Below are 21,486 nucleotides of genomic sequence, written 5' to 3'. Positions count from 1 at the left end.
ATAATTGTTAACTAAAATAATTGTTAACTGTTTTTCTTAATCACCTTTTTTGACTCTGTTAAAATGGTGCTAATAGAAATGCTATTAGATTTAACATGACCCATTGAAATGAAATTTCCAGATTTTGCAGGTTTTTGTAGGCCCATTTTGATCTTGCCCAAACACAAGAACATCTGTTTTCGTAGGCTTAGAAGTCTTATTCTTCACCTTTGCACTTAAGCAATTCTGCTACTTCCAAAACACATGAAATTAAATTACAAATGACAGGAGTTACGTTTAATTAAGAAAAATGATTTTACCTCCAGAAGGTTTTTAGTCCTTATTTATTAATTTTATAGTATAGTATTCCTTCAATTTCATTTTCCTTCTTTTGAGTTTCTTTCTTAGGGAATTTAAAAAACTAAGTCTTTAAAATCACTTCTGACAATCTGTAGCTGGCTTTTAAAGAGCAAAATGTAACCAAAAAATTACTTTATTTCTGTGAAACATATTGTAAAGAGAGGATATAGCATGATGGATTTGAGTGGAATTTTGGTGGTATTTGTTTTGTTTTCATAAGTATTAGATGATGGCTTTTAACAAAGCATTTATAACATTTTGGATAGTCTTAAGAAGATCTTTTTCTTTAGGCAACAAGCTACTTTGGAAATAATCTTCTCTATGCTGATTATTTCTCATGGCAACCTTCCACTGCATTTTCTTTGTTTGGGTACTTTCTTTTTCTTCCTGCCATTCTTAGCTTTCTATTTTTCAACTTGAGTTTACAAAGGGTGTGTATTCAGAGGGTTTCCGTCAGTTCCCAGTACCTTGTTAATCCTGAGAAGTTACTCAGAGAGCCAATTCTCACAGTAAGGTATAAAAATAGTCATCCAGAAAAATTACAGAATGTGGTACCACTGTGATTTGACCTAATGGACGACTTTCAAAACCAAGATGGGAGAAGGAAACAGCACAAATGTTATTTCCTTAGATTTTTCTTTGCACAGATTATTTTAGACAAGCCTTACAATTTAAGAAAGTAACAAAACGTCACTATTGCTTTCTTACATACACTAAAAAGAGCATAAGAATTGGGGACAAGAAAGAAATCATCTAGAAATCAGTTACATCAACAGAGCCTCCTTTTTATTACTATTGAGCTTGTACCCACAGCATTCACCAGTTTTATTCCACAAATTTAGTCCATCATTTTATTGAGTGCCTAATAAGTGCAAATCTTAGTAGGATATGTTTGTTTCAATTAGTGAGCCAATACTGATGTATTATTATCAACTGAAGTCCATGTTTTATTTAGATATCCTTTGTTTATTCTTACTGTCCTTTTTCTCTTCCAGATCCCATCCAGGATACTTCGTTATATTTAGTCCTTCTGTCTCCTTAGGCTCCTCTTGACTGTGTTTCAGTTTCTTAGACTTTCTTTGTTTTTGATGACTTTGGCAGCTTTAAGGAATACTGGTCAGGTATTTTATAGAATGTCCCTCATTTGGAATTTGTGTGATGTTTTTCTCATAAGGTTATGAGTTTAGGGGAAAAATAACACAAAGGTAAACTCCCATTTTCATTACCTCATATCAAGGGTATGTACCATCAACATGACTTGTCACTATTAGTGTGGACGTTGATCATCTGGCTATGGTCATGTTTGTCAGATTTCTCCATTGTCATTACTCTTTTTTTCCCCTTACCATACTGTACTCTTCAGAAGGAAGACACTGTGCACAGCGCACACAGGAGTGGGCTCCCTCCATAAGGGCAGGGTGGTTTTTTTGTGTGTGTTTCTTTTCTGGCTGTGCCGCATGGCATGCAGGATCTTAGTTCCTCGGCCAGGGGTCGAACCTGTGGCCCCCTGTGGTAGAAGCACAGAGTCTTAACCACTGGACCAGTAGGGAAGTCCCAGGGCAGGGTGTTTTCATAAATTATTTGGAATTCTTCTTCATGGGAGATTTGTCTCTTTTCCCCCCATTTATTTACTTATTTGGTTGTTTATATAAGTATAGATTCATGGATATTTATTTTATACTTTAGATTATAATCCAGTAATACTTCATTAATTTTGTTGCTTACATTGTTCCAGCTTTGGCTACTGGGAACTCTGGCTCATGTTTCCCTTTGACATGTTCCCATTGTTGTGGGTTTGTTTTCTTTGTGGTGTGAGTCAGGGGGGAAGTTCTTCCTTACTCTTTGGCAATTCTAGGTGTTCCAGGATCATCTTGTATATTTCCTGCCCCAGCACTAGAATCAGCCATTTCCATAAGGAGCCTGGTTCCTTTTATTAGTAAATGGTATTAGAAACCAAGATCCTGGCACTAGGTGTGCTCATTGCTACTGGGTGTTATTGCTTCTAGGCCATGGCAACTGACAGGACAAGGAAATATATGCATGATAGTGCTGTTTTTTTTGTTTTTTGTTTTTTTTTACATCTGTCAGCATGTGGGTTCAGCAAACAATGCATTGGAATTAGAATGGGATGGAGTCAGTAAACTTTATGTGTAGTTCTTTGCAACTTTAGGTACAATTCTTAGTTATATACAGACTAGAAGGAGGCCAGGACAAGTACGTAAGTGACTATTCCAAAACAGCAGGGCAGCTGCTGTGAGGGTGCTACCAGTGTGGTATATAAATTGGTACAACTTTTCTGGAGGACAAATTGGCATTGTAAGTCAAAATCCAAACACAAGAGTTACACTGGGCCTTTGGGGGAAAGGAGTGATTGTGGAAATAATCTCTTACCCCTTAAGAATCATGGCTCTACTTTACAGCCTTGTTTATAGCAAAAGGAGTAGAACAGCCTGAATCTTCCAAAGTCAGAGATTTGGCCTAGTAAGTTATGGTATAGACATGTGACAGGTTACTGTGCATTAAAAATGCTAGGGTAGGATAACTGTCAGATAACAGGAAAAAAGGCTCACAACATTTTACAGTTAGTAAAACTAGTAAGTTAGTAAAATTAATTTTCAAAACAATGTAAGCTCATTTTATAAAAATAATTATATAGAAAGTTAGATATATGCTTATCAAACATTAGCTACAGTGAAATTATCTTTTTTTCTCATTTTCCCCAGTATTATTATTGTAAGGAAGCAAAAATGTCTTATTAAAATAAGAAAACAAAAAGGGTTTGTTATTATACTAAGAAAATAAAAGGTTAGATTTTTCCTGTTAAGATGCAGTAAGGTATATCATTAATTTGGGATTATGTTTGGGGAACAGTGACTAGTCCCATTTGACAGGAGTATGGGAAGGGGAAATAAAAAAGATTTGGATTTTAGTGTGAGGTATTAATTCTTAGTATTTGTTTAGTGAATAAATTTTTAAAGTGCTATTATTTTAGAGTATGGTATTTAATGAAATTATTTCCAACAATGTATGTATGTATTCCATTATATGGATGGTAATTTGTTTATCTCTTTTTTTATGAATGGACATTTGGGGTTTCTAGTTTTTGGCCATTACAAATAAGGTTATTAACATTTTTGTACATTTTTGGTTTTCTTTTGGACACGTTTTTCTTTCTCCTGTGTGATACTTAGGAGTGAAATTGCTGGGTCTCTGTAAATGCCTATTTAACTTTACAGGAAACAGCCATGTAATTCACTAAAGTGGATGTATCATTTTATATCTCCATTAGCAACAGTTAAGAGTTCCAGTTGTTTCATATCCTCACCAACATTTAGTATTGTCTTTTTATTTTAGCCAGTCTAATATGTTTCAATGTGTATGTTTAGTTTCTGAATTGTGTATACTGTTTGTATTGCTGCTTGAACTATAAGGGACAATATGGCACTACAATTACAGGGTTTCATTTAAATCTTTACTACGTTGCAGATACAGAAATATACAGACTTTGAAGAATTGACTTTTGTAAAATGCAGCAAACATTTTTAAGATTCATTATTACATGAAAAAAAGTGTTCAAAGGTAAATTACATTTCAAGTTGTTGCTGCTTGTTTGTGACAGAATTTCTGCAAGTAAAACATAAAAAGTTAATCAGTAGTAACATGTCAGTATATTCAAAATCATTACAAAAATCTTCTCTCTGGTCATGTTGCTGGTGACAAATTATTGTGTTGTATATTTAGAGAAGGGCTTGGCAAACTGCAGCAAATCCAGCATGCTTCTTGTTTTGAAAATAAAGTTTTATTAGAATGCAGAAATGCTTGTTTATTTACATATTGTCTATGGCTACTTTTTCTCTACAAAGGGAGAATTGAGTAAGTATCTGCCATCTGGCTCTTAACAGAAAAAGTTTGCAAAATGTTAATACTGCATGATCATATGGCAGTTTTGTTTTTTTCTGGAGATTAAAGCTGTTTTTCTTACGATACATGAAGCAACCAAAACATAAAGCCAGTTGATTAAAAAAGAACTACGTCTGCCATCACTTCAGTAGTTTTCAGGACCTATCACCTTACAGTCGTTTTGCCATTCCCTGTTCTTTTAAGGTTTATGTCTCTGCATGATTGCCTCAAGTACATTTGTAAAAGCTTGTTCTCTGTTAAGCCATTTTACTAATTATAGTCTGGTGAAAGGATGTATTTGGTTGACTTAATCAATTTGGCCATGAATAGTGTCAGCCAATATGCCTTGTGCTAGCAGGTTCCCTATGTCAGCTACATTTATGTTTAACTCCTTAGAAATAAGAGGACTATGTATTGTGGTATAAATCTTAATTTTATCAGCACTTGGGTGTCGATATTTTACAAAAGCTCTTTGCTGTGTTCTCTTAGGAAGGAATCATCCATAACGTTACTGTGATTTGTTTTCAGAATCTTTTCAAATTTAACGATGTCATTATTCTGATAGGAACTTACTGAATTCATCATTGTTAGAATTTTTGGATCATTTTTGTACAGCTTGGCCTCTGGCAAGTCAAATGGATTTATTCCCAAGTTCTTCAGCATATTTCCTAAGACCAAATATTTTAAGCAAGTGGTTCACATGGAACTCCTCGATTTATTATCATTCTTGAAGGCTTCAAAAATTCAGCATGTGAATTTTCAAAATCACCTAATCTCAAGGGCATTTTCCCCCTTACTTATCTGATGACTCCCATGATCAAATGGTTGAGGGATGGCAGATGGATGAGAACTAACCAGTTACAGAGTTTTTTCAGTTTTTTGTTATATTCCCATTCTATGTGCATTTGAATGTCCAAGTCATATATCTCATAATTTTATATCCTTTTCCAAGTTATCTTTATCATCAGTCTAATATGACTGATAAAACTGGCATAAAATATTTTGAAGCTTTCCATATTCCTCTCAATTCTTCATATAATTTTCTAACCTTCATGCTTGTCCTAAGCCAGAATCTATCATTCTTAGCATGTTTCAGAACTTTAATTGTTGTTTCATAAAATTCCTAGAGTGAATTCATCTGACATTTAAAAAAATCTGAATTCTCTTTTGGAAATATTCCAGTGGATATATAATTCAAGAACAGAATTAACAGCTTTTTCAGAATAATTTCTTATGGCTGAACTACAAATATAGATCAATAAAATGTCCATCTTTTCTGGAAAGTTTTGTCAATGTGAAATTTATTTTAATCATTGTTTTAGTGCTTTAAGTCCCCTTTCTCCTTTTTGTTTTCAAGTTCTAGAACTTTTCAGAAATTACTTAATGCTGCTTTGGGTCATCTTCCTTCAGTGCTTTGAAATTATCATTCTGATTTTCCAAATCTCCATTGATTGAATTACTCTCTGCAGAATGTTCCAGGTGGTAGCCCTCCTATCATTGCACAAGAAATCATTCTCCTTGGTAGACACTTTGGCTGGCTAGCTCATTGTGGTTTTAATTGGCATTGTCCTGGTAACTACCTTTTCATTTGCTTATTTGCCATTTGTATATTTTCTTTTATAAAGTGCTCAATTTTTGTCCATTTTAGTAATTGTCTCTTTCTTTAAGTTCTGTATATATTCTAGATACAGTTCCTTTTGAGATATATGTAACGCTTGCCTATTTCTTTTCTTAATGGCATATTTTATAAGCAGAAAAATTTTAATTTTAGTTAAGTTCAGTTTATTATTTTTCCTCTTAATGATTCTAGGGGTGCAATAAGTTTTTGTCATGTTGCAGTTTCACAGTTGAAGCTGGGACTATTTATGGTCGGTTGTTGTTTGAGCTGTTCATGAAACAGATTTATTTCAAATAAAGATTTCTTAATTCCCAGTATGCCTGTGGTTTTCTCTTTGTGTTGCTATTTTACATTCTATGTGTTGGTTAAAATTAAAACTGAGTTCAAGAGAATTCCCTGGTGGTCCAGAGGTTAGGAGGACTCGGCACTTTCACTACAGGGCCCAGATTCGATCCCTGGTTGGGGAACTAAGATCCCGCAAGTCGTGTGGCACAGCCAAAAATAAATAAATTTAAAAAACTGAGTTCAAGAGAATTCACATATCCTAGGCTGAATAAAAATTGTTAACCCACAATAATATAGCATATGTTTTTGATACAGACTCCTTTTCCTTGTCATTTCTCTTGATAATTGCAGGATGATTTGATTTATTTTGCATTTAGAGCTAGACTCAAAGTCTTTGTTCTATTTCTTTTCTTTTTTTTTTTTTTTTTGGCGGTACGGGGGCCTCTCACTGTTGTGGTCTCTGCCGTTGCGGAGCACAGGCTCTGTACGCGCAGGCTCAGCCGCCATGGCTCACGGGCCCAGCCGCTTTGCGGCATGTGGGATCCTCCCGAACCGGCGCACGAACCCGTGTCCCCTGCATTGGCAGGCAGACTCCCAGCCACTGCACCACCAGGGAAGCCCCTTTGTTCTATTTCTCATGACAGTTATTTTCTCTTGCCTGCATATGACACAATTTGGAAGTCACTAATGAGTCAATCATTATAGCAGTCTTGGTTTTCTCAGGTATTTAGTTGGAATGTCTTTTAAATTATTAATAAGGTTCTTTTCTGATTTAGTTTAGTGCCTCTTTCACATGAGTCTTGAATTAATAAACATTAGCATTAGAGATTCTAGTTAGGGAGAGCTGTTGACCACATGAGCATTGCCATCACTCAATCTTAAGGAAGCTTTTGGACTTTTATTCGATATATTTATCAAGCACTGAGTATGTGTCATGCATTGTGCTAGGCTCTGTGGAAGTTACAAAACTAAAGTACAGTTTTTGCCCCTACATGAATAGCTTTATAGGAAGATAAGATATACAAAAATAAAAATAATACATATTCTAGGAACCATATGGTTGAGTGTTCTGTATGTCAGTGCGCATGTGTGTGTGTGTGCGCATGCACGCACATGTGCATTTGTGTGCATGGGTGTGTGCTTATGTGTGAGTGTGTGTGTTCAGAGGACAGCCCCAGCTGTCAGCCATGCTGGAGACTTTGCTCACTTTCACTTTTACCAAGTGTTTTACGTACATGTCAGATAATACTGGAATCTCTTTACATGTTTATAATTTATAGACACATTTAATTGTAACCCTCACTACAACTTTATAAGGTAGATGCTATTAGCCAGAGAAGATAAGAAGCTCACCTAAAGTTTTTTAGCCAAGTAAGAGATGAGCCAGCTTTCAAACCCAGATATGTCTGACTCTAAGCTACGCCCCTGGTTCTAAGGCCTTAAGGTAAAGATGGATTGACATCGTTCCCATCATTTAGGTACATATAGCTAAATTAGTACTGGGAATTCTTAATCTAAAGGACCTGCATCATCCTGGGTCTCTTTTTCAATTGTATGAGTATCCCCTTTTGTTTGTTTTTCCATTTTAAAATCACCTTTATTTAGATGTAATTTATATACAGTAAAATTCACCAGTTTTAAGTGAACAACTCAATATGTTTTAATTACCACCACAGATATGGTGGATAATAATTCCATCACTTCAGAAAGTTCTCTAATACCTCTTAAAAATCAGTCTTCTCTTGGGCTTCCCTGGTGGTGCAGTGGTTGAGAGTCTGCTTGCCGATGCAGGGGACACGGGTTCGTGCCCCAGTCCGGGAGGATCCCACATGCCGCGGAGCAGCTAGGCCTGTGAGCCGTGGCCGCTGAGCCTGTGCGTCCGGAGCCTGTGCTCCACAATGGGAGAGGCCACAGCAGTGAGAAGCCCGCGTAACACTTAAAAAAAAAAAATTTAAAAAAATCAGTCTTCTCCCTTTAGCTGCAGCCTCGTCCAAACACTGATCTGCTTTATATAACTTATGATTTTGCTCTTCTAGAATTTCATGTACATGGAATTATAGAAAATAGTCTCTTGTGTCTGTCTTCTTTCACATAGTCTAATGCTTTTGAGGTATATCTTATGGTGTATATCAGTAGGTTTTTTCCCTTTTTATTGTTGAGTAGTATTCCATCACTGTATGCACATACCACAGTTTATTTATCCATTTACCCATTGGAGCACATCTGCATTGTTTCCAGTATGGGCTATTAGGAATGAAGCTGCTATGGACATTTGAGTTCAAGTATTTGCATATATTTGTATTTTCATTTCTCTTGGATAAATACATAGTAGTGGAATCACTGAATTGTATGGGAAGTGTACGTCTAACTTTATATATAAGAAACTTCCAAACTGTTTCTAAAGTATTTGTACCATTTTACATTCCCACCAGCAATGTATGAGAGTTCCAGCTGTTTCTCACCCTTTGCCAGTCCTTGGTATATTGGGTCCTTTTAATTTTAACATTTAGTGGGCTTGTAAAGGAATCTCATTGTGGTTTTAATTTATGTTTTGCTGATAACTAATGATGTTGAAATTTTTTTATGTGCTTATTTGCCATCTATGTGTCTTATTTTATGAAGCATCTATTCAGTATTTTACCACCATTTCCCCCCTTTTAAAATCAGTTGTTTGTCTTATTTTGAGAGTTATATATCTGGATTCAACTCCATTATCAGATAGATTTTATAGGTAATTTATCCTATAAATTCATGGTCGTGGCTTACATTTTCATGTTTTTAACAGTGGTTTTTGAATATTAAAATTTTTTAATTTGATGGAGTCCAGTTTATCATTTTTTCTTTTCTGATTCTGTGACTCATAGGGACCCCTCTACATAGCTCTGCAGCTCTCTTTCTGTTCAGCTTTGCCTCTCCAGTACTCTGAGCTATAAATTCTAGCTACCTTGCCCTCCCTGAATTCTGCTCTCTTTTTTCTCAGCTCAGGGAGGCACTCCCCATCCCCAGCTCTGTTTCAGTTCCTTCTCCATGTGCTACAGCCTGGAAGCTGCCGCCAGACAAATAGCTGTTGTAGTCTTAGGTCTCACCTTGGATTTTGTCCTGTCAGGGATCACCACAGTTCCTGAGCTGCCTTAACTGCTGTTAGTGGTGCATTTAAAAACTAGTAGTCTGACAATCTCTTTGGAAAGCAGTTTGGCAATGTCTTTGAAGGTTTAAATAGTTTACAGGTTAAGAAAGATAGGCTTTAAAGATGGTTCACCAGAGATGGAGTTTGAGGCGGTAAGACTAGTGTTTAAGGGTACAGACTTGTAATGAGTAGTAAATAAGCCAGAGATCTAATGCACAGTATTATAAATACAGACAGTAATGTACTATAATTGTGTAATGTGATATTGCTATAGCAGTCATATTCCAATATGGTATACATGTATCAAAAGTAACATGCTGTACACTTTAAATTTACACAATGTTACATGTCAAATTTATTCAGTAAAAAAAATCTTTTTAAAGGTAAAGTTAGTTCAGATCCCACAACTGTAAAATATTTATGGCCCTGGGAACCTGATTACCTGAAAGGCTAGAGAAATTACCCGGCAAGAAAGAATATCACTCATTTTTCACTTGAAACAGGAGTATCAGGCTCTTGGATGGTGTGCTGAATATGATGTAGTCTCACCAAGGAGAATCAAGTCTATTGTCTTAGCTATGAAGACAATGCATTGTTAAAACAGAAGGTCATGTTTTTGTGTTCTAGTTATTTACCAAGTGAGCAAATAAAATTTAACAAGGGGAAGCTATTAGAAATAGCTGGATGCTTGACATATTTTATGACATTATTGACATTTGTTCAGTTTTAGTAACTCATTGTAGAAGAGGAAACAGTTTTTCTCCATTGGTAAAAGCAAGGAATATTTTCCCATAGCCTGTTTGAATTCCTTGGCATTTAATAGTCTAGTTTCCTATTGAGTAGACCACTATGTGAATTTTTATGCCATTTGTCCCTAGGACAAACCCCAATCAAGGGATTTCTCTTTTCCCTTTGAGAACCTGGCACATGAGTTTTGTGCCAAAGGATCAATTAAAGCAGCAATTTTTGTACCCAGTTTTTCTAACGGAAGCACTTTGCCTCCTTCTTTTGAGGTTAGGTTGAGTGTTTTCCTGGGGGCAATCTATTTTTTTTTTCTTTTTCTTTTTTTGCGGTATGCGGGCCTCTCACTGTTGCGGCCTCTCCCGTTGCGGAGCACAGGCTCGGAGGCGCAGGCTCAGCGGCCGTGGCTCACAGGCCCAGCTGCTCCGCGGCATGTGGGATCTTCCCAGACCGCGGCACAAACCCATGTCCCCTGCATCGGCAGGCGGACTCTCAACCACTGTGCCACCAGGGAAGCCCGGGGCAATCTATTTTGAATCACATTTTCCCTCTTACAATAGAAAGGTTACCAGCTGCACTTCCTTGCAACAGGGGTGGAATAGACGTGAGGTGTATAGAGTGAAATGGGTTGATTTTCTTTCATCTTTTTTTCCCCTTAATATTTGCTTTTGCTTTGGCTTCCCTGAAGACACAATAACTCTGGGCATGCATATGTGTAAGTATGTCCCTGCAGCATTTTAAAGCATGTAAATGAGAAGACCTTGTTGTATAAGCCCAAACAAGTACGGACGTAATTGACTACTAAACCTTCTCTTTCCTAATGTTTGCACAGGAGTCTCCCCAGGACAGTGCTATCACTCGTGATATTAACCGGACATTCCCAGCGCATGACTACTTTAAGGACACAGGAGGAGATGGACAAGATTCCTTATATAAAATATGCAAGGTATTTCATATGAAAAAAAAAAGACAGTTTTTTTTTTTTTTTTAATTTTTGTCTGTGTTGGGTCTTTGTTGCTGTGCACGGGCTTTCTCTAGTTGAGGTGAGAGGGAGCCACTCTTTGCTGCAGTATGTGGGCTTCTCATTGCCATGGCTTCTCCACAATGAGAGAGCACAGGTTCTAGGCGCGCGGGCTTCAAGTAGTTGAGGCACACACGCTCAGTAGTGTGGCTCGCGGGTTCTAGAGCGCAGGCTCGGTAGTTGTGACGCATGGGCTTAGTTGCTCTGTGGCATGTGGGATCCTCCCGGACGAGGGCTCGAACCCATGTCCCCTGCAGTGGCAGGCAGATTCTTAAGCACTGAGCCACGAGGGAAGTCCAAGACTCAGTTTTAAATGGTGATTCTGGTTCTTTGAAATTATGCAAAGGATAACTACAAAACGTAATTTATATTTGATGTTCAAGAATGCAAAAAAATGAGAGAAAAGTCTTTGTAAAATCAACAGTAACAACACAATTTTAGATTCATAATGAACAGGATATAATTAAAAATTAAATGGTAGGATTTCTTTTACCCTTTTAATCTAGCTCTCCCTCACCTTCCTGCAAAATGTCCCAGAAAGAAACCCTGTGCTCACTGACTCTCATCCTTACTTCTGACCCCACTGCACTCTTGTTTCTCTCTCATGATGATCTTCATTGCAGCTCTCTCTGCTCCTGACTTCTCACCCTCCTGGTTAAGCTCTCACTTCTCTAACTACTTCGCTCATTCTCTCATGATTTTTCTCTCTCTCTGCCTGCTCCTAAAACAGAGGCCTTCCCCTAGGTGTTCAGTCACTGGTTCCTGTAGCTCTATACTGTCTCCATGGGTGACCCTTTCCACTCCCACAGCTTCAGCTATCACCACTGCACAGATGTTCCCAAATCTACATTAACTCAAGGCCTAAATTTCCAGCTGCTTGTTGGTCTCCATGTAAAAGTCTGTCGAGTACATCAGACAAAACAGGTCTAAAACTGGGTTCATTTAAAAAAACACTTTATGATGAAAATTTTCAAACATACATAAAAGTTGAATAGTGTAAATAAATTTGTATATATCCCTGTCCAGATTGAATATTTATCAATATATTGCCACAGTTTCTTCATCTGTCCTTTTAAAAAAATTTTCCTGAAGTACTTAAAGCAAACCTCAGACATCATAATCCTAAACTCTTCACTGTACATCTCTAAAAATAAGATCATTATCCACCTGTATCATCCATCATTATCCATCAGTACCATCCAATAGCCACTCCATATTCAGATTTCCCTAAATGTCTTTATACATTTAGTTAGAATCAGGATCCAGCAATATTCATACTGTGGTTAGTTGTTATATCTCTTTTAATTAAAAACAGTCCTCCTTTTTTTCCCCATGCCATTTTCTTGCTGAAGATACAATCATTTCTCTGTTATTTTCTAGTTCCTTCCTTTGGCCATGTTCAGTTTGATATGATTGATGTCTCTTTAAGCCGTACTTCCCTCACTATTCACTGCCCTGGTACAGGCCACTATGATACGTTGCTGGCACTTTTTTACAAAAGCCGCCTTGCATTAGTCTCCCTGCCTTTGGGTTCTAGACTATTTATTATTTTCTCTGTGTTGACCCTAGAATTGGATCATTTTAGTGGCCTCCACTAGACCTACTAAAACCTTTAGTGCTTTGTCTAACCCACAGAATGAAATAAAAATTCCTTAGTTAATTTCCTGGTCCTAGATTCATTAGCTTAGTAGTAAAGGCATTTTATAATATATCCAGGCTTACTCCCTAAATATTTTATGCTTCAGTCACATTGAACTTCTCACTGTACTCTGGTTGATTTACTTGTCAAACTTCCCAACTGAACTGTGAAGTTCTCAAGGGCAAGAATCATTTCTTACATATGTTAGCATCTATAGCACTTGCACAGTGCACGCCATATTATAGAAGGTGCTCATTAAATGTTGATGAATTAATGAAATGCCTTTTCTTCCCCATATTTCATTACAGCCCCCACGAACCTTATATTTCAAACGTTTCCCGAATGTATTATGTACATGAAAGTACTTTCAAACTTTCGGGAAATGTTTGAAATATAAAGCATTCCTTCTAGCTTTTCTATGAGCCTGAAAAATGCTCCCCTCATTCTCTACCTATAGAAATTCAGTACATTTTTATCTTAGTACATAATTGAGTAAGCCATGTGCTGAGCACTTTACTTGAGAGGACTGAGAATAATTTATCAGCTCTATTATATAAATACTGTGATTATTCTTATCTTACAAATAAGGAATATAAGCACTGGGCCTAAGAGCCAGACCGAGACATTAGCAATTGTGAGATTTCAGCCCAACTCTATCTAACTGTGAGGCCTCTATTCTTTTTTGACTAATCGACTGTCGATTGGTACCTTCATCAGTTTTGTCAAACTGCATTCCACAGAGCTGTGTTGGCATATATTACTACTAGTTTTTAACAGTCTTAACAAAATGGGTATTAACTCGTTAATTTTTACTGATTTGATAGGTAGAAAGTGGTCTCATTAAATTACAAAATATCATTTCTAAATCCCTCTGTGCTTCTTGTCTTTGGAAAAGCATATGTGTTTCTCGTTCTGTAGCCCTCTCATCAGATAAGCTTTGACAAAATGGGGGATATAATGAGATTATATTGAATTCTACCTGAATTTATGAAAGCATGGTTATATATAAAAACATAAACAGTGATTGGTGAGTGCCTGCTGTGTAAAACATATATATGTATATATTTTTAAAGCTATAGTTTCACCAAAAGCTAATGATAAAATCCCATGTGTATATTAACTTGTCATCTAATAAACGTTGGCATCACATTTTGCTGAGTGATCTGAAATTTAAATATACCCATTTCTAAGTTGCTTTCTTGGGACACAGAAGAACCTTGGGGAAAAAAATGGAGAATAAAGAGAGTTTCATCAGAAATAAATTTGTCAAACAGGGAATAGCGTCCTGAATCTATCGGAATTCCCCTTTCCCCCCACAACTTACATGAGAACTGTAAATATTAACCATAAGAACAAGACTCTGAAGAACAACTACAGAACCAAAGAGTAACCCACAGGACTATTTGATGTCAATATTCTGTTAATGATAACGTTCAGAAGAGATGAGTTGTAATCATCTGCTGCCAAGGAAAATACGAATGAAAATTCCAAAGAACCCACAAATGGTTTCAGAGTAATCCCTCTTATCAGAAAAGTTATCACTGGCATTGTGGAAAGGATTGTATTTTGGCATCTTTGCCAAAAGATTTTTTTTCCCAGAAAGAAAAATGAATAGCAATAACAGTGTTTAGTGAGTGCCTGCTATATGTGTTGAGGTGCTGGCTAGGTTGAATAGGACATCACCCCAGCCTCTAAGAAGTTCACAGTCTAGTAGAGAAGATGGACATTTAAAATGCAGTGTGGTAAGTGCTATAATAACCATACATTTGTAACAAGTACCATAGAAGTACCGAGGAGAGAGAGAATCCTGGGGGAATGGAATATGTTTGGAGCCTCAGTGAAGAACACATTTTTCAGACAGAGAAGAGGGAAAAGCATGAGCAAAGACAGGCGGAATGACAACTTTTTTTTTTAATGCTAAAATGGTTTTTGCTTAACCTTACCACTCCTTGGCTACAGGAAGTGGCGTGGTGACAGCGTTATTTATAATAAAGAAAAATTGGAATTGAAGAGAAATGTTTGCATCATTCACTGCCCATCAGAATGCCACAGTGGAGTGTGGGTAGCATCTTCGAGGTTCCCGTGTTCAAGTTCCTATAAGGCAACTATGACTCAAGAGTGACTACATTCATTTACACCTCGTGTGTTTTTCCCCCCCCCCAGGCTTATTCTGTGTATGATGAAGAAATTGGCTATTGCCAGGGCCAGTCATTTCTTGCTGCTGTTCTGCTTCTCCATGTGAGTAATTAGGTCTCTATGTATGACTTACACATGTCCTGCCTCAGCTTATACTAGCCTTAGACTTGATCATGGTTTTTAATTTCCTTTGGCCAGGCTTTAGCGTATGAAGGTTAACTCCTATATCTGGAAACCTTTTCCTTAAATTAGTACAGTGTCATCATGGGAGAGAAACATGGTAAAAAATAAATGACAGTGTTGAAAATTGGTACAAGGGTAGACTTTTTTTTATTACTAGGGTGATTGGATAGACTTTAGTCTTGATTGAACCCTTTGGGGACATTTTATCTTCTCTAAAGTAGCTGCTGTCATCAGTCTTTGTTTTGAGATTTATGTATTGGGGTGGAAGGGAGGCAGAGAAGTTGGGTTGCTTTAGCACCATTTTATTCATTTGTTCATTCATTCAGCAAAGACCTTTACCCTCCATCTTACTGATATTTTTTAAAATCCACAGCAAAATTGAAAAAATGTTAAGGTGAACACTGATATACTCTTGACCTGATATATCAGTATTCTTCCACACTGCTTTCTCTGCATCTCTCTCTCTTTTCTTCTTTTTCTCACACACACACACACACACACACACACACACACACACACACACACACACACACTTTTTTTTTAATGGAAAAGAAATTTTTTGAAATTATCTTTGGAAAATAAGTAGCAGACATCAAGATACTCCACTCCTAAATACTTGTGCATGTATCTCCTAAGGACCTAACCAGAATATCACAGTCATATCTCAGAAATTCGACACTGATTCACAGTGTCTTACCCACAGTCCACATTCAGTTTTCCCTGTTTACTCAGTAAAGTCCTTACAGCTTTTTTTTCTAATCAAGATCAGTGAAGAATCAGGCATTGCATTTGGTTGTCATTTCATTTTATTCTTTTAATCTGAACTATTCCCTTTGCCTTTTTTGTATGTTCCATGCCATTGACAGTTTTGAAAAATTAAAGCAGATTGTCTTGTAAAACATCCCAGATTCTTGATTTGGCTGATCATTTTCCCATGATTCAGGTTAAAATGCTTGGCAAAAATACCACACAGGTGATGTTAGCAGAGAGTTTTTGAGCACCTGTCATGGTCTGAACTGTGCTAGTGATCAGGAGTGAATAATATAGTGTGGCCCCGGTCCTTGTGGATGCAGAGCTAGTGAAGCTGACTAGCTGTAGGCAAAAAAAGTCACACAAGTATATCATTGTTACTTTCAGTGGCGCTGTGAAGGTATAGTGAAAAGTTTGATGCAAGATTATAACAAGGGAGCCTCATTTCGATTACACGCTTCTCTGGGAAGCTAACCTTTAAGGTGAACCCTGAAAAATGAGAAGGGATATCCATTCTCTTTTGTACTTTACTGTATCATTTAACTTTTTTTAACATTGTTATGAAAATAATAAAACTGTTTTGAAAACAAGAGAGTGGAGAGTAGAGCAGTCCTGGTAAAGAGAATAGTACAGTATATAGAAGTCCTGAAATGGGGAAAACTTGGCATCTGGAAGGAACTGAAAGAAAGGCAGTGTGACAGGAGCATCACGAGCCATGGGGAATAGGGGGAGGGAGCTAGGGAGGTCCACAAGACTAGCTTGGAGGAGGGCTGTGGAGACCAGGCCACGCAGTCTAGATTTTGTTTCTCTAAGAACAGGAAGCTTTTGAAGAGGTTTAAGCCATTTTGTGTAGGTTGTAATACAAGTAAAACAAAACCACTTTGCATCTTCTTACTGTGAGCCTAGCTTGTTGGTATTGATAGGCACGCAAAAATGCGATAAAGCTATGACACTGATAAAGAAGTCAAGTTTTTTTTTTCCCCCCAGCTTTGTTTACATCATAATTGACAAAAATTGTGTGTGTGTATATATAAGGTGTATAATGTGATGATTTGATATACTATACATTGTGAAATGATTCTCACAAGCTAATTAACACATCCTCAAGAAGTCAAGTTTTAAGTTTTTGTTTTGTTGTTTTAATCAGACTTTATATCTCAGAGTCTCACAAGTCTATGTGGTTCGTCTTTGTTCTCAATTTTCGTGCAAGGACATTTATCCCCATTTAAATGTCACAACCCTTTTAAAATGAGTTTCCCGATGAAATCCCCAGTGTCTTGGTTTGAACTCTATGCTGCTTGCCATCGTGTTAAAATAAGTGCTTGTTTCAGAGTAAGGGCAGGTGTGCTACCTAACATCAGAAATGCCATTCTGGGCAGACCAAGTCTCTCCCTCAGTGAGTGGAAGAGTGAAGTTGCCTGCCATGGTAAAGACCTCAAAGGCCTGGTCCTTTGCCCCAAATGCCCTTACCTTTCCAACAATAATTTTCTATCCTTTTCTCATTATTACTTAGTCTGATTTGCTCTTTAGCTCTGCTTTATTCCCAGTTATTTCTTTGCTCAGCCCACCTCCATCATCTTGTTCGACAGAAGCCCACCCACCTTCTTGACATTTGGAAGGCTTGCTACAGTCATGTCATGCCTTAAATAATATTTCCAGTGCTCTTTTTCTATTTTGAAAACTAGACATTTTGCCCGGTTCTCAAGGAGATATTTTTCCATAAAGCTGTGGAAGATGTATAAGTGAGTAACATCTGTAAATAGAAGTGAAGTAAAGGAGGTTTTTGTACTATTTTAAGTATTACTGCAGGCGTTACTGTAATACTTTAAACATTTCTTCAAACCTTAGAATACATAAAATTCTTCTGTAACTAACCATGTTTTTAGTAACAGTGAGGAAGAAAAACATTTTTACTAAAATGAAATAACAGTTAAGGAGGTAAAATGATTTAACAAAGGTCTTATGATTTGGGAAAGATGAAACATATACTCGAGTATAGACCTGTTCCTACTCAGTTCAAGTCCTGCCCTCCCGATGAAGCCTGTTCCTGGCTCCCTCAGGAAGACCCAGGCTTTCTTGTTCTTGTGTTCCCACTGGTCTTTCTAAGTAGGCATTTTACAGCTATTGTATACTGGTTGTATGAGAGGCTCCTCAAGAACAGGAACGGTGTATGACATAGAGTAGGCATTGTTAAATATTTCTTGGTTGAATGAATGAATGTTACAAAACACAGCTGAGATCTGAGTTACTGCATATCACTAAATTTCCTAGTATTCAGATAGGAGAGTTGAAGGATAAATTTAATATACTGAGGAAACTTCTGTATATGTTTTTGATCCCCCACCCCTTCCCTCTTTGCCTGTCTGTTACAGATGCCTGAGGAACAGGCATTCAGTGTTCTGGTCAAGATCATGTTTGACTATGGTCTCAGGGAACTTTTCAAGCAAAACTTTGAAGATTTGCATTGCAAATTTTACCAGTTGGAGCGCCTCATGCAGGTAAGTAGAGAATCCAGCTTTGCATTTGCCAGTAGGAATGCAAGACTGGGAAGAGCGGGATTGATGAAATGGTGCCAAGGAGCAGGGGTGATTTCTAGCCCTCCAGGGTTAAGGACAGGTTTTAGGTTTTTCATTTCTCTCTATGTAACGATGATGCCACGATTAATACGGTGTTAACCCGACGGGTGTGAGCCGGGTTTTCAATCTCATAAACACCCAAAAGATCAGATGACTGTAGGAGCCTTTAACACAGCAAACTCAGTCAAGAAATATTCACCAAGGCTCTGAAGCTGACTGGTTAGAAATCTTATAACAAAAGTGAAACAAACTTTCCCAAACATTTCATAACTTGGAAAGAAAAACTGTCCTTCCAAATATTTGTCACCATTTGGGGATTCCTCTTCAGAGCTACTTTGTGGACTGGAAACGAGAGCTGAGTGCCAGTTTAATACCAGATGATAAGTGTTCTTCTCAGCACTTTGGCAGTTTTTAGAAAAACACAAATATGTGACTTTTTTGGCCTATTTCTGGCAGATTTATGAACCTCCTGAGTGAGAGTTCAACAGCTGCATATGTGCCCAAGACTAATTAGTTTGCTATTTCAGGAATACATTCCTGACTTGTACAACCACTTCCTGGATATAAGCCTTGAAGCACACATGTATGCCTCCCAGTGGTTTCTTACGCTCTTCACTGCAAAATTCCCTCTCTACATGGTCTTCCATATCATCGACCTGCTTTTATGTGAGGTACGTATCACACTTTGGCTTTTGTTTGTAGTGTCCTTCCTGTGTCACCTCTGTTAAAACAGAATTTGTTCTTCTCAGTTATTTTATTTCATTGCTGGAAAATCCAGGTTTAAGTTCCTCTTCCTTGGGCTGATGCTAATAATCATGTTTTGTCAAAGGTGCTCTCTGCTAAAAAAAAAGCACATTTGTATTAGTTAGGTTTGGCTGCATTGAAGAAATCCAAAATAACAGTGACTAAATAAAGTAGAGGTTTATTTTTCTTTCCCATGTAAAAGAAATCAGAAGGTTGGCAGTAACCTACCTTCCTCAGAGTGCAACTCTGTTCCGTATGGCTGGTTAGAGCTCCAGCCACTGTGTCTCTATATTTAAGCTAGGGGGTTTAGGGGTTCGGGGAGGTTGCATCCCCTCTTTTAAAAGACATTTCCTGGAATTTCCACCTGCATTTCTTCTTAACCTCTTATTGACCAAAAGTTAGGTACCTGACCATACCTAGCTTCTAAGGGGAGTTTTTTTTTTATTTAAGCTGACTAGGAATTTGCTAAAACTTGGGGGTCTATTACTGAAAGAAAATAGATATTATAGTAAATAACAATCTTTGCCTCAGCTTAGTTTTGGGTTTTAGGGTGTGTGTGTGCCTAAGAAGAAAAAACTAATTTCAAAAATAATACATGTTTGTTATAGAAACTGTAAGCAAAAAGATTTAAAAATACTTCTAATCCCAGTCTAGAGGGAAACTACTTTTAACATTTTGGTGTATATTCTTTCTGCCTTTTCATATATGTGTATGTGTAGTTTCTATGTGGAACAGTTTTTTTCATATGGAATATTATGTAATAATGTATATTATGGTTTTATATCTATATAAAAATACATAAAAATACGATTATGCTATATATGCTATCTGGTAACCTCTTTTTATCTCATATACTTGACTATCTATAGACAGACACCTCCACATGTATACCATCCTTATTTTTAATTATCCCATATTCAAAACGTATAAAAATCCATTAAGAAATTTGTATCTTCTATCTAGCTTGAAACATTATAAGAAACAGCATTTCAGATATACCATTATTCTTTTTTTTTTTTTTAAAGAAGATGTTGGGGGTAGGAGTTTATTAATTATTTTATTTTTGCTGTGTTGGGTCTTTGTTTCTGTGCAAGGGCTTTCTCTAGCTGTGGCAAGCAGGGGCCACTCTTTATCGCAGCGCGCGGGCCTCTCACTATTGCGGCCTCTCTTGTTGCGGAGCACAGGCTCCAGACGCGCAGGCTCAGTAGTTGTGGCTCACGGGCCTAGTTGCTCCGCGGCATGGGGGATCCTCCCAGACCAGGGCACGAACCCATGTCCCTTGCATTAGCAGGCAGATTCTCAACCACTGCACCACCAGGGAAGCCCCATTATTATTATTATTATTATTTTTTTTTTTGCGGTATGCGGGCCTCTCACTCTTGTGGCCTCTCCCGTAGTGGAGCACAGGCTCCGGACATGCAGGCTCAGCGGCCATGGCTCACGGGCCCAGCCGCTCTGCGGCATGTGGGATCTTCCCGGACCGGGGCACGAACCCACATCCCCTGCATCGGCAGGCGGACTCTCAACCACTGCGCCACCAGGGAAGCCCAGCCCCATTATTCTTAATTAATGCCAAGTATCCCATTCTTTGGATATATCATAATTTATGTAACCAATTCCTAATCTCAAACCTTTGTCTAGTTTTTCACTATTATAAACAACCATTCGTTAAGTAGTTACTGTGGGCCTGGTGGCATGCTAAGTAACCTACATAAACTTTTCAACTAATTAGTTCAGAAAACCATTGGGAGACTATTTGTTATGGAACTTGAGGCCCAGAAACTTTAAAAGTTTAACACTGTCAGCAGATTTTAGGGCCTCACCTGAGCTGTCCTTTGCCCCACTACTCCTAGAATGATTAGATTAAGAAAGGCAGATTAGAGGGAACCCTGAGCAGATTCAGTTCTGGGTCCTAGGGCTCATGGACAGAGTGATTGTTGTACTTGGAGTGAGCAGTATAGAATACAGGAAGAGCCACCAGGAGTTACTTCCTGAGAGATCACAATTTTATGACTCTAATGTTTTAGTTCGGAAGCATAGAATACTTTGAAAAGCATTCTTGAATTGCGAGAATAGCTCTAGAAAAGCTCTTCTCTCAAAAAAATGGGAGACTGGGTCTACCTTAAGTGGTTTTTCAGTGGTTGCCCTGTAATTTTTTTCCCCAAGATATTTTCAAGATTCATTCCTTAAGTGTTTACAGTTTATCTAAAAATTGTGGGGTATTCTGAAGACAAACAGCTTTTAATAATCCATATATAAGCACTGAAAATGTTTTCTGTGTTTTCTTTTAGGGAATAAGTGTTATTTTTAACGTCGCCCTTGGATTATTAAAGGTACAGTACACATTTATTTGTAAGCTGGGTTATCTGGTATTCCTTGTTCAGCACTTGCAATATCTTGGTCTTAATCTCATTCTGAACAGCCACT

The 21,486-nt window shown here is 37.5% G+C and overlaps 1 protein-coding gene and 1 pseudogene across 4 annotated transcripts in view; one reads left to right on the top strand and one right to left on the bottom strand.

Annotated features, from left to right (window-relative positions):
• The window catches only part of RABGAP1 (RAB GTPase activating protein 1), a 170,955-nt gene that overhangs the window by 108,936 nt on the left and 40,533 nt on the right, over positions 1-21,486 (top strand). For 3 of the 4 annotated variants that reach the window (XR_003432507.1, XM_027104919.1, XM_027104920.1), the window contains 5 exons: positions 10,843-10,956; positions 14,834-14,908; positions 18,112-18,237; positions 18,843-18,986; positions 21,351-21,392. Coding sequence is in view for 3 of the 4 variants with exons in the window: in XM_027104919.1 (XP_026960720.1) it covers positions 10,843-10,956; positions 14,834-14,908; positions 18,112-18,237; positions 18,843-18,986; positions 21,351-21,392 (501 nt within the window). In the remaining variant the exon portion in view is untranslated. Of the gene's footprint in view, positions 1-6,778; positions 6,786-9,873; positions 9,877-10,842; positions 10,957-14,833; positions 14,909-18,111; positions 18,238-18,842; positions 18,987-21,350; positions 21,393-21,486 lie in introns of those variants that run through there. The other variant, XM_027104921.1, reaches the window with a different exon arrangement.
• LOC113619358 (COP9 signalosome complex subunit 2 pseudogene) lies at positions 4,514-6,515 on the bottom strand (annotated as a pseudogene).

The sequence above is a fragment of the Aethalodelphis obliquidens genome, unplaced genomic scaffold (genome assembly GCF_003676395.1).
Source record: "Aethalodelphis obliquidens isolate GAN/ISIS:26980383/991018 unplaced genomic scaffold, ASM367639v1 scaffold7, whole genome shotgun sequence".
Classification (NCBI taxonomy): domain Eukaryota; kingdom Metazoa; phylum Chordata; class Mammalia; order Artiodactyla; family Delphinidae; genus Aethalodelphis; species Aethalodelphis obliquidens.
This window is presented reverse-complemented; position numbering and strand designations above follow the sequence as displayed.